At 40.9% G+C, this 14,454-nt stretch overlaps 1 protein-coding gene across 5 annotated transcripts in view; it reads left to right on the top strand.

The window, feature by feature from the left end:
- The window catches only part of LOC306926673 (homer protein homolog 3-like), a 91,682-nt gene extending 81,960 nt beyond the window's left edge, over window positions 1-9,722 (top strand). For all 5 annotated transcript variants that reach the window (XM_079506065.1, XM_079506064.1, XM_079506063.1 and 2 more), the window contains 3 exons: window positions 869-979; window positions 3,836-3,916; window positions 5,980-9,722. In XM_079506065.1, the coding sequence (XP_079362191.1) occupies window positions 869-979; window positions 3,836-3,916; window positions 5,980-6,165 (378 nt within the window). In that variant the 3' untranslated portion in view covers window positions 6,166-9,722. The remainder of the gene's footprint in view (window positions 1-868; window positions 980-3,835; window positions 3,917-5,979) is intronic.
- The last annotated feature ends 4,732 nt before the right edge of the window (window positions 9,723-14,454 follow it).

Here is a 14,454-nt window from a genome sequence, read left to right as displayed (position 1 = left end):
TGTGTGTGTGTGTGTGTGTGTGTGTGTGTGTGCGCGCGTGTGTGCGTGTGCGTGCGTGCGTGCGCGCGCGCGCGTACTTGTATTGCTATACTCGAAGGGCCAAATATCGTATTCTTTGAGACACGCATGTGGGTATTTCGGGGCGTGATTACTATTGGAATTGCATTAGGGAACGTACACATGGTTACATTTGATGGGTTTATTTCGTTATAGCGCAACATATGGTGACGTACTGTGGGTAATTGCAACAACCACGATATGCTGTGAGAAACGAAAGCAGGACTGCCAGATATTATAAACTTTCCACGATTCTGCCAATAATCACATTCTTTGAGACACACATCTGAGTTTATGCGGGGTCAAACAAAGAATCATGTGGCGTTGCTCCCCTCCCTCTATTTGCTCATAGGACATGACATACTGTGTGTGTGTGTGTGTGCGCACGTGCGTGTGGACATGCTCATTAAATTAAGGAGATGTTCCTGTGCTCCATGTTGACGTGGGAGGCTGATGAAATGAGTGTAAATGTTTCAGTAGATACACAGTACGTCGTCCATGTTGTCTGAGGAGTTAACAGCAGATGGCTGACACTCCTGTTCTCTATCAACAACACTGCACACACAACGGCCAAGAGAAAAAAAGCTATCCACTTTCCTGTTAAATCCTGCCAATACATGCAACCTGTGTGTGTGTGTGTGTGTGTGTGTGTGTGTGTGTGTGTGTGTGTGTGTGTGTGTGTGTGTGTGTGTGTGTGTGTGTGTGTGTGTGTGTGTGTGTGTGTGTGTGTGTGCGTGTGCGTGTGCGCGCGCGCGCACAGCGGTACATACTACATACAGGCTTTCATTTCTGTAACCGTGCGTGTGTGCAGGTGTCAGAGCTGGAGGCTCAGAGTGGGCGTCCTGCATCCAGTGACCCCGGCAGAGAGCAGCTGAGCAGATCTCTGGAGGACCTGGAAGCTCTGCTCCAAGACAAAGAACAAGTAAGAACACACTCCACTCCACACTGCACTGGAGTCACTACGTCTTTAGAACAAGTAAGAACACACTCCACTCTACACTGCACTGGAGTCACTACGTCTTTAGAACAAGTAAGAACACACTCTACTCTACACTGCACTGGAGTCACTACGTCTTTAGAACAAGTAAGAACACACTCCACTCTACACTGCACTGGAGTCACTACGTCTTTAGAACAAGTAAGAACACACTCCACTCTACACTGCACTGGAGTCACTACGTCTTTCCATACATAAGGGCTCTGTTTTCGCCCCTTATCCCTAAACTTCTTTGCCTTTTTTGAAAAAACATTTTTGAATAGTTAAAATAGCCTACAAGCTCACAACATGTCGATGTAGATTGGCTAGTTGGACTATTCAAAATCGTTTTTCAAAATAGTAGGGGTTTAGCATGGACGAAAATAGAGCCCATAGCATACCTATAGTTCAAGAGTCATAGGCCAAAAAGGTGTGAAGTGTTATAGCGCCACCATGAGGCAAATTAAAAAATGTGGATATCTTTCTTGGCCTACTGGGAGTGTGGCGTGCACTCTGATCGGGCCGGCCTGGTGGAGATTATAAACCTTAATTTTCAAAGCGGCAACTTAGCCTATGTTGGGTGTGGACTGAGTGCGACAAGGGACCTGGATATTGGATAGGGGGGGTGGGGGGGGGATGTTGAACTTGAGATCCACTGTTCTAGTGTGTTAGTCTACTCTAGTGTATTTAAATTGTCCTGTAAAGTGATTTAAAGTCTGTCCTTTTGGCTCCAGGCTCTGAATTAATCTTTCATTCCTCCCTGATTCACTGCTCTGTCCTTTGCAATGGAATCCTGCAGCGAGAAGCCCAGCTGTTCTTCCTGTCTTTGTGTTGAAAGGTTAAAGTAGAATGTCATTTCTGACAGAATAAAATACAATCTTTCGTAACTTTCCACGTGTGGATGTTGTTGTGGCCTTTGGCTTTTCTGTATTACATTTGGAAACAGACAAAAACAATATCAAACACACACCACTAAGTAACACGCCACGTGTGATGCTTTTGTGTGACGCTGTAGTGTGATCAAGTAGGGCCTTCATGTATGAAAGAAGTTAAAAACACAAAAAGCTGTCGGAAAGAACCATCTCATTCTTTCCGACACCAACGATATTCATTACACACACTCGCTCGCTCACTCACTCACTCACTCACTCACTCTCATATACACACACACACACACACACACACACACAGCACGAGCACGCGCATGTGCCACGAACACTTTCATGATTTTCTAGTGCATCCCCCTGATCCAACTAAAAGGTTGTGAACCACTGTTCTAGAGAACTATAAAGAAAATGAAGATGGATTCTGGAATGCTCATAGAAGAGGACACTCTCTTCCAGGTCAAACAGACGGTGCTGAGTGGACAATATGCAAATCCTTGCTGTCTGGCACCAACCTTGTACAGTATCTCCATACTTGCTTGTAGACAGGCAATATATGTATCATTTATGTGGATTTTATGAATATTTAACCATGGAAATGTATTTACCAGAGCTTGTGACTAAATAATATCTACAATGGAACACAGGTTATTTTTGTCCATCTCCTGAAAAGTAACAGTTAGGGACATACAAGATTGCCACCTGACCCAACAAAATGCACAATAAAGATTAAAACTAAAATGTGTTTTGTGTTTGCATTATTTACCACACGAAAAGGTGGAAGATAATGGGGTTCACAAAATATAGAGGGAGGAAAGCCACTGTGTAATGAAAAATACAATTAATACATTCCTGCAGTATATGCTCTTTACAGCGTTTTATATAAAAAGCTGTAAAGGGCATTAATAATTGTATTTTGCATTACAAGGTGGTTTCTCTCTTCATTTCTTTGTTTTATATTTTAGATGCTTGAGTTTCTGGGAACCCCATTGTCTTTTTTGTGTGGTATCATTATGCAAATGCAAAAACAATACAAGGACGGAACTATTATTCAGAAATGACAGAAGCACACTCAGCCAAAACATTCCATCTAAAGTCAAATGTACCTTTTACTTGATTGGTTCTCAATGTAGGGTCCCTGAGGGGCTTCCAGGGGGTCCTCCTCAGTTGACTGATTAGTTTGTTTTTGTATTTGTTGATGACATGTCTTATTGTGTTAAATTGTTATGCTATGTTGATTAAGTGAATACATACAGTAGGACCACAATGGAAACAAGTCCCCAGGACCTAGTTATGTTATCATTTTAGCCCTAATATCTGACTTCTGGCTGATAAAGTAATCAATCAATCAAGGAAGCAAATGGACCGTTGTCTGTACCTCTGCTGTGAAGTGTGGCAACTAGTATTTTCCTCTACAACAAAATCTGAGAAATTCTACAGATCTACAAGCTTACAACGCGTTGCGCTGCGGCGTGTTGTAAGCCTATCGATCGGCTATTTTCAGTAGTTTTGGTCACAGGGAGGGTAATTTGGGTCACTGTTGGGTGTCGAGCTAAAACGCTTGGGAACCACTGCCGTGTGACTAACTAAACCATAAGAAGTGTTCCCTGGGTGACATCAAGCCGGTGTCCCAAATGCCAAATCCTATCAACACTGCTGTTTCATCCTGCCAGCAGGTGACAAATGACCCCACTGCTTTTGGAACTGGGACTATAGGAACGAACATATTTTTTACTACTTACTTCAAACTCGGACCGCTCGGCAAGGGAATGGCGCGCCTGGCGTCAAGTCAGTCGGATAGGCGGTTGTCTAGAACCACCAAAGCGCCCATATATGGGCATATGGGAACAGAATGTAGTACAGCATGTAGTTCTGTATTTATATCTATTTACTTTTCTTTCATTCTCTTTAATTTCAGGAAATCCAAACCTTGCAGAGTAAGAAATCAGATGTCGGTGAGCTGGAGAAAGAGAGAGAAGAGGCCCTTCACAGACTCCAGGTGAGAGGGGGAGGGGCTGGGACAGGCATTGGACAGGCAGTACTTAACATGGTGTTATATGGTACCATGGCACGTCACTCGCACGCACATTCACTTGCACGCATGTGCGCATGCACACAGAACAGCTGATAGCCTAAGCCTATATTGTTTACAGTGTATGAGAGTTTTAGACAAACAAACACAAAATTAGACTTAAAATAATCAGACAAACTTCTTTACTGCGCTGCCGCCTGCCTGCCTGCAGCAACGAAACTAAAACGTTTGGATGAATCTGTTCTTTGATGGTGGAGGAGGCATTAATGTTGCATGCAGAACAACACAGAAGTAGTAGCCTATTGGAGCCATACTGCTGTGCTGTGTTGCTTACCGTGTATGAGAACGTGTGTTCACGTAAATAGTTACACCCGTTGTTATGCAAAGTGTGGTAGCCATTTGATTTGGGCACGGTACTTAACACGGCATGAAGATGGGGGGGCGGGGGGGGTTTGGGGTCGACTCGTAGCTTGTTTGATGACTAAGCGGTCGGATGGTGTCCGAGTCATGCCATATTTTGTCTGACGCACGCACGCACGCACGCACACACGCACACATTCCATAAGATAGATAATTGGTCCTCACTAATGCTCATTATAATGATGGTCTGTGATGGTCTGTGTCTGTGTCTCACTGTGGAGGACGAGGACCAATTGTATGAAGAAAAGGTTTACAATGGGTATAGTTTAGGTAGATAACAATACATCCAGACCAGATAAACCAACACACTATTAAGGTTTATATATGTCAATTAAAATCATTACTTACCAAGAAGTCAGACACAGGAATGGCAAGGATAATCAAGCTAACAGTGCCACCTGCAGGTTGGATTTGTACAATGGTACAGTGGTTCCAAAAGCTTTTAACGAGACCCAAAAGAGAAATCCCCAAGACCCAAACTAGTGAAAATAGCTCATCTACACGCTCACAACGCGACACGTGAGCTTACAGATCGGCTACTTTCACTACTTTTCTTTTTTAATATATATATATTTTTTAATCCCACGATTTTGTAACCCATTTTTCACCCCTGTGTCAATTATCTAATGTGATCTTGGGCTCTACACACCCTCCGCCATCCTAGTCCCCATATACTGTATGGGGGACATGGGGAGAGCAACGGACTTGAACTCATGCTTCCTTCATGCCTGAGTGTCCAAGTTGCTCCTTTACACTAGACAGGGGGGAGTTTCCCTGGTTGGACGTAGTGCGTGGAAGGAACACGTTATTCCAACCAGTTCCTTTCCCCTCCATCAGGCGCCCCAGCTGGCCAGGGGGAGGCAGTTTAGAGACTTTCACTACTTCTTGAAAGATTTTTATTTATTTAATTATTTATTGTAATTCATGACATAACTTTGAAACCCATAAGAATGGGTTCACGACCCCAAAATGGGTCTCTACCCAGTGTTTGGGAAACACTGTCCTACAGCAGGGGCGAGCAGAGCTGAGGTATAGTGCTTGGTTTCTTATTAGACAGTACAGCTCAGCTGTGATTTATGACCATTCCTCGCTGTCCTTCCATGTCCTTCTGTTCTCAGCCCAGCTATATAGTGCATAGTGCATAATATCAATGAAAATTTATAGCTGCTTTATGGATGCACAATCACTTCACAAAGCAGCAAACTGCACATTGACTTCATAACTTGTGCAGGATAAACCATTTGATGAGGAACCGCATGCATGCAATGAAACATTTCACATTCACTATTTGGGTAAATTGGGTGCATTTATATAGCGTTTTATCCAAAGTGCTTTACATAGATTGTGCCATGCAACCATGCAAGGCAGCAACCTGCACATCTGGAGCAATTAGGGGTTCAGAGGCTCAAGGACACTCCGACATTAATCTTAATTCCCAAAGGTTTTCGCCAGCTCCCGCATTACAAACGGGAGGGGTGGAAAAAGGTAGTCGACGGGCATTTTTTGTCATAGTTTTAGTCGATGAAATCAACCCCTGGACAGTGTTCATGTCACGTTTGGCACGGATGGATTGAACTAGTCATGAATGTTGTGTTATTGCATTCCACCAGGAAGTGGAGAGTCGTAATGTGGAGTTGACTGAGCGCGTGCAGACGGCGGAGGGCACTCTGGCCTCCAGCAGAGACCAGAGGGAGAAGTCCGAAACGGAGCTGCAGACCCTCGTCCAGGTGCTGGATGTCAAGATCTGCGATCTCAAAGACCTCAGACACAGCCTGGCCAAACTGGTGGACAAATAACCCCTCTCCCCCCCCTCCCCCCAACGCTGCCAGGTTCAGTCCACTGGTTCTCAACGTCTGGTTCTGGGCACCACCAGGGACCACCTAACGGGACGTCCACACAAAGCCCTATAACTGTTAGGATAACTATAGTAGGGCGGGGCAACTAATCCAAACTACACTGCTCATAGAGGTCATCGAGAGGCCGTTTTCCTTTTCTTGAACATCAACGAATTGACACATTCTAATGGATTCTTCAGAATCAACCAAATCGATTAGTCTGATTAACCACTTAAGCCTTGTATTAGGCTAGGCTATACTTTGTAGTACAATGGTCGGGTGTAAAAAAAGAAAAGAAAATTTGTTTGTGAACTTGAGAACCAGTGGTTCAGTCTCCCACACTCACAGCACACAGGGACACATCTCAATAGTTGTCACCATTGTCTCAACAGCGTGCAGGCCAGGGCTGCCCTTCTGTTTGAGTAGTCAAAGATGTCTGACAGGAGAGACAGTCGGACACTTCTAAAACACGAGCACAGACTGATTTATAATATATTGTGGCTGTTGGGTGGAAACGAACCAAAACTAAAAATATACTACTTTTGTATTATGACAAAGTATGGCAATGAAAAATAAAATAAAAAAGTGAAAAACTTGGCGGTTTCTAATAATAATAATGGATTGCATTTTTATAGCGCTCAAGTGCTCAAATCGCTTTACAATGGTCCATTCATTCATACATTGAAGCGCCCGACAGAAGCGATATACTATATCTATACATTTCAATCTGTTACACTGAAATCAGGTTCTTAGGGCCTGTGTCCACAGAATGCCGTTTATGTAGGAGCACAACCACTATCGACAGTTATTATTTAAGCACGAATTGCTTAGCTGAAATGGAGTAATGGACTTGTGGTAACGATTCAGAATCAAGTTGTAATTATAAGTCACCCGGATGCCAGACACAGGTCAGGAGGATCAAACGTTACGATTGATAAGTGCCGCTCTTTCTTTCAGAAGTTGAATTATTTTTGCTGTTAGAAGGCCCAGGGCGTTCTGCCAAAACACGCTGGGAAGGGGAGTGCTCTGGCACGTCTTTACCATAGAAATGCGTGGCAGAAAAGACCCTGGCAGCAAAAAAACAAATGCTTTCTGTGGACACCGACCCTTCTGCACAAGGTGTGAGGCATTTAGTTTTTATTACAATGTTTTCACACCGTGTGGATTAAAAAACAAACCCCTATGACATCTCAGAAAACCTTCCCCTGACAGTTATGTTTCTGTTCTTATATAATGTTATAAAGATATTTTCATATGTATACATGTAGAATTGATACTAGGCAACAGGAAAGTGACGGTCCCGGAACACATTTCCATAAGTAATCTGACTGCGTATTAGTGATGTCATGGCTTTGCACTTTCCTTGATTATAAGGAAAAGGAAAACTTAAAATAGAGAGGGAGGGAGGGAGGGGGGTGGGTGTCATAAACATCAACATCAATTTTCTTGCAATAAACAACATAACTGGTGTTATTCACCTTAACATTGTAAGCCGTATTTTGGGCTTTGTCCAGTGACATAATGAGCTTGTAGATCGGCTATTTTCCATTATTTGTGAACCTGTCTAGGAATGTCGGGACATTTCCACCTTTGCCCAAGATAGGGTCACCAGGTTGAGTGTGTTACCGACACACATGGACAGAGAGTGTGTGGATGTCTGTTCGTGTTTTAAAAGGACCATTCTTACATGCGCTATTGTTTATTTGCATTGATTTCTATAATCAATTAGTAAGTAATGAACGTAATGAGTAATAAAAGAGGAATGAATGAGTAAAGAGTAATACATAACCTTTTTTTTTCCACAAGCCCAAAACCGCTAAACCGCCGTTCATCTCGCACAACACAAACGCGCCTAAACCTCATACAATACATCGCTGAGCGCTGTAGCTCCCATTCCTGGATGGAATGCACTTGTTGATGTCGATGCCAAACCACCTGTTTCGTGACACTAATGTTTGCCATAGAAATACTAATGATAACCATAGAGAGAGTATTTTTGTCAACATGGGTAATTGGGTATGTGAGAGGAACACAGTGCATGAGCTGATCTAAGGTTAGCTGAACAACCAATATCAAACCATGTACGTACGTTGTACGTACATGCACGCACGCTACAGCAGCGATTCCCAGCCTGTGGGCCGTCAGGGTATTGCAGGGTGCCCCCGAATATAGGCAAAACACTTCGTATAATAATATAACAGTAATATTAAATAAAACATGAATGTAAAGGAAATGGCATGGTATTTTTCCTTTAAAACCTTAAAAAAAGTATAATACGCTAGTTCCACTGAACCAAGGCGGAACGCAATCGATTGATCATTACAAAACATGCTCTGAAAATGCACCCATCTGACCATGGGTGGGCTGTGTGCATTTAGAGTGGGCCCTGATCCAATAAAGGTTGGGAACCACATCATGACAAAGCTGCGCGCAACAGCAACTACTAGATTTTAAAGCACAATGTAAAGTAGTTTTTTGTGAATGGGTACTTGGTACTGTACTTGATTGCTTAGTATGTGAATTTCTGATGAACATTCTCTGTGTTATGTTATTTTTTCCCATGAACCATTGACTTCTTCTGATTTATACTTTGTTGCACGTCGGTGTCTCACACCGGAAATTGCCGATCTACAAGCTCTCAAGCCTGTAGATCGGCTATTTACAGCATCAAACACGACCTGCAAAACAAAGTGTACATCAGGCTTCACAGTAATGTTGGTACAAATAAGGTCCAAGCATTGTCAAATTTAGCAATAATCATTCTAGCTTAGTTCCTATTTATAGTGAATAAATGACAGGTACTGTACTTTTGTAAGTAGCCTAACTAGATTTCACCAAAGCCAGCTGCGATATATTTTAACAAAAGAGTATAGCATTCATCGAGTAAGCAGCGTTTTGCTTTTTTGGCTTTACTGTTAGATGAGTGATGGATCATCCGTCCTTAAATAAATGAAGTTCGTACCACGCCAGCAACTCCTCTGTACCTCTAATATATCTTTGTTAATACGGTGTGCACTGTGCACCTGTAATACATCTTTGTTCAAAACGGTGCACCTGTTCGGATTTCATTGTGCCAACGTCGGAAGAAACACGATCTCTGCACCAAAGATGCACTATTGGTCTCTCCCACTCTTAACTGGAAAGCACAACCATCTCGAATGAAACTGATCCTACAATGACTCACTAGATGTCTTAAAATTGCTCATGAAGTGAATCGCTCCGTTCAGTCCTTCTAAAAATCCTGGCTCTGCTCAGAAATACCTCAGAATAATTGTGTCTCATCGTGTAGGGCAGATTTAAGAGCAACATATATCTACACTCCAGTGGTTTGTGACGAGTGAAGGACGTGATGGAGAAGGAAACATTGGCATTGACCAGCAGGGTTACATTTTATTTTATTTTTCTTTCCTAAATTGTTTTGAGAATCTGGTTTGTGGATGTTTGTGTGGGATCTGATGCTATTATTGTAAACTAGGAGTTCCATTATATTTGTATTCAATTAAAACAATCATGAGTTACGTTTCTGTTTGTCTATTATTGTCAAGGCTGACAGTGGGAAGGGGAAGTGTCTTCTGGGATGAATTCATTATGACATATGTAGGCTACAGTGGTGGAAGAAAGTACTCAGATGTGTTTAATAAAAGTAACAATACCACAGTGTAGAAATAGTGTAGGAAAAGTAAAAGTCCTGTGTTAAAAATGTTACTTGAGTTGTGTAAATGTACGAATGTATCGGCATTGGATATTTCAAATCTTATTGAATCATGTTTAGTTATTTTAACATAGAGGGTAAAGTGCTTGGGAGTAGTAAGGAATGCACAAAGAGACTATTTGATGTAAGTTTATTTCACCTTATGTTTATTGCAGGTTTAACGTGACATTTATAAAGTTAACATACATATTCTGAGATAACGGTCATAAGAATGATACCTTTCAAACGTGTCAGTAAATATGTGAGTTCAAATCTTTGACATGAACATTTTAAGTTTAGAAATGTAAAGCATGAATAAATCCCTCCAACAGTACTGTACAGTACAGTACAGTACAGTACTGACTCGGTCAGTAGTAAGTTCCACCCAGAGCAACACATAATTGACATAAAGCACTGATAGATCTATGGTGGAACAGTGAGTATGGAGTGTCACTGTGTTGAGACCTTCTCTGGGTGTTCCCAAGATCTCTGGTTCAAAGTGGTCGTCCCACTCTTCATTACTAAACTGGCTTTGAAGGCTGACATCCAGAACAAACAAGCTTGGACATTTGGCAACCCTAAAAACAAACTGTTGGCAGAGCCCAGTATCAAACCCAGAACCTTGCAATTCAAAGGTGAGCATTCTACCAACTAAGCTACCTGCACTACTTGGTTAATAATGTTCTGTGGAAGGAATATAACCAAGTAACAGGAAGTGTAACCCTAATACACTATGAATTCACTTGCTGAAACATTTTAATTTATGTTCATTGGAGTAATTGACTACCTCTGAACTACTATACATGAACATATGGGTAATCTCTGGACCGGATCACCCCTATATCTCCATATATGGAGCTGGCCTGTTCTGACATCACAACACTTCATATTTGGGCATGCCTGACACAGCACTCCATATATAGGAATAAAGGGAAACAGAGAGACAGATACAGAAATCTCCATATATGGGCATAAAAGGGACACAGACAGATGGTTGGGACGGGTACTCCAACATGGGTACAACGGGTATTGCATAGCTGGGTGGGGCATGGATCTCCAACTTCCATCATCATCGACTCTGTGCGCTACAGCCGGGCACCGGTGACCGGTCTAGTAATTTTAAATGATTTTTAATGATTTCCTCATTTCCTAGTCGAGTGCGGGAGGCGAACTCGGAGCAAATTTCAATCACAGTTCATACGCCCCACCCTGTTTTCACTTAGGCAACTGACCACATGATGTACAGTATTATATTTTCATAGCCACTATGCATAATGAGCCCTAATAATAATTAAAGTGTAATTTAATTATTTTTGGGTGAATGATTACGTTCGTGGAATGACAATGTACAATAAAGTTACTTGTATCTGGATAGCTCAGTTGGAAGAGCTCTTGACTCTGAACCACAAGGTCATGTGACACAGACCGCTCAGCTATGAGCAATCTGGCTCCCTGGCCTGGAGTATAGACTACAGCAGCGGTTCACAAACCTTTTTGGCCATGCACCCCCTGTTACCTCCCGACCTATAGGTCACCAAAGGTCAGGGGATTTTAGTATAATCTGATTGAATTTAAGAAAACTTGAAGAAAGGAGGAGAAGCAAGCACTCAGTTGAGTAGTTCAGAGTAATAAAGTCTCAGGTGCACGGTTCAGGTAGATAAGAGATAAGAGTTTTAAGAAAACGCATTTTATTTTTAAACTGAATCAAGTTTATAGGTTAAAGTATGAAGGAACAGCAGGGTGCAAAGGTTTTAAGATTGAAGTTTTAAAGTTAAATAACATTTCAAAATAAAACATTCCACAGTATGTTTGCCTGAAAATTGAATGTTTGAAATGTTTCATAGTTTTAGAAATACATTTTAGAAATTTATAATGGGGCTCAATGGCAGCTTTTGGCACGTCAAAAAATCAATTTCACCTAGAAACTCCATTCACACTTTTTATAATTCAGCTTACTGTGTGGACACATGCTGGAACTTTTTACTTTTAAATGTTTTGTAGTTTCTGAGTTATTTAACTTAAACGCCCAATGCATTCTCAATGGCAATAGCAAAAAATGTGGCACGCTATTATTCCTACATACTTACACCTAGAAACCCCATTCCAACCTATTTAGGTTCATCTTACGGTGGACATGTTTGCCTGAAAAGGAATCTTTGAAATGTTTCATAGTTTTAGAAATATAGTGCTTTCAAATTTGAGAAGTTTATAATGGGGCTCAATGGCATGCAGCTTTTGGCACGTCAAAAAAGTCACTTTCACCTAGAAACTCCATTCACACTTTTTATAATTCAGCTTACTGTGTGGACACATGCTGGAACTTTTTACTTTGAAATGTTTTGTAGTTTCTGAGTTATTTAACTTAAACGCCCAATGTATTCTCAATGGCAATAGCACAAACTTTGGCATGCTACTAGTCCTACATACTTACACCTAGAAACCTCATTCAAACCTATTTAGGTTCATCTTACGGTGGACATGTTTGCCTGAAAAGGAATCTTTGAAATGTTTCATAGTTTTAGAAATATAGTGCTTTCAAATGTGAGAAGTTTATAATGGAGCTCAATGGCAGCTTTTGGCACGTCAAAAAATCACTTTCACCTAGAAACTCCATTCACACTTTTTATAATTCAACTTACTGTGTGGACACATGCTGGAACTTTTTACTTTGAAATGTTTTGTAGTTTCTGAGTTATTTAACTTAAACGCCCAATGCATTCTCAATGGCAATAGCACGAACTTTGGCATGCTATTAGTCCTACATACTTACACCTAGAAACCCCATTCCAACCTATTTAGGTTCATCTTACGGTGGACATGTTTGCCTGAAAAGGAATCTTTCAAATGTTTCATAGTTTTAGAAATATAGTGCTTTCAAATTTGAGAAGTTTATAATGGGGCTCAATGGCAGCTTTTGGCACGTCAAAAAATCACTTTCACCTAGAAGCTCCATTCACACATTTTATAATTCAGCTTACTGTGCAGACACATGCTGGAACTTTTTACTTTGAAATGTTTTGTAGTTTCTGAGTTATTTAACTTAAACGCCCAATGTATTCTCAATGGCAATAGCACAAACTTTGGCATGCTACTAGTCCTACATACTTACACCTAGAAACCCCATTCAAACCTATTTAGGTTCATCTTACGGTGGACATGTTTGCCTGAAAAGGAATCTTTGAAATGTTTCATAGTTTTAGAAATATAGTGCTTTCAAATTTGAGAAGTTTATAATGGGGCTCAATGGCAGCTTTTGGCACGTCAAAAAATCACTTTCACCTAGAAACTCCATTCACACTTTTTATAATTCAGCTTACTGTGTGGACACATGCTGGAACGTTTTACTTTGAAATGTTTTGTAGTTTCTGAGTTATTTAACTTAAACGCCCAATGCATTCTCAATGGCACTAGCACGAACGTTGGCATGCTATTAGTCCTACATACTTACACCTAGAAACCCCATTCCAACCTATTTAGGTTCATCTTACGGTGGACATGTTTGCCTGAAAAGGAATCTTTGAAATGTTTCATAGTTTTAGAAATATAGTGCTTTCAAATTTGAGAAGTTTATAATGGGGCTCAATGGCAGCTTTTGGCACGTCAAAAAAATCACTTTCACCTAGAAACTCCATTCACACTTTTTATAATTCAGCTTACTGTGTGGACACATGCTGGAACGTTTTACTTTGAAATGTTTTGTAGTTTCTGAGTTATTTAACTTAAACGCCCAATGCATTCTCAATGGCAATAGCACGAACGTTGGCATGCTATTAGTCCTACATACTTACACCTAGAAACCCCATTCCAACCTATTTAGGTTCATCTTACGGTGGACATGTTTGCCTGAAAAGGAATCTTTGAAATGTTTCATAGTTTTAGAAATATAGTGCTTTCAAATTTGAGAAGTTTATAATGGGGCTCAATGGCAGCTTTTGGCACGTCAAAAAAATCACTTTCACCTAGAAACTCCATTCACACTTTTTATAATTCAGCTTACTGTGTGGACACATGCTGGAACGTTTTACTTTGAAATGTTTTGTAGTTTCTGAGTTATTTAACTTAAACGCCCAATGCATTCTCAATGGCAATAGCACGAACGTTGGCATGCTATTATTCCTACATACTTACACCTAGAAACCCCATTCCAACCTATTTAGGTTCATCTTACGGTGGACATGTTTGCCTGAAAAGGAATCTTTGAAATGTTTCATAGTTTTAGAAATATAGTGCTTTCAAATTTGAGAAGTTTATAATGGGGCTCAATGGCAGCTTTTGGCAGGTCAAAAAAATCACTTTCACCTAGAAACTCCATTCACACTTTTTATAATTCAGCTTACTGTGTGGACACATGCTGGAACGTTTTACTTTGAAATGTTTTGTAGTTTCTGAGTTATTTAACTTAAACGCCCAATGCATTCTCAATGGCAATAGCACGAACGTTGGCATGCTATTAGTCCTACATACTTACACCTAGAAACCCCATTCCAACCTATTTAGGTTCATCTTACGGTGCACATGTTTGCCTGAAAAGGAATCTTTGAAATGTTTCATAGTTTTAG

The sequence above is a fragment of the Electrona antarctica genome (assembly GCF_951216825.1).
Source record: "Electrona antarctica genome assembly, chromosome: 7".
NCBI classification, from domain to species: Eukaryota; Metazoa; Chordata; class Actinopteri; order Myctophiformes; family Myctophidae; genus Electrona; species Electrona antarctica.
Note: the sequence above shows the minus strand (reverse complement) of the source record. Positions and strands in the feature narration are given on the sequence as shown.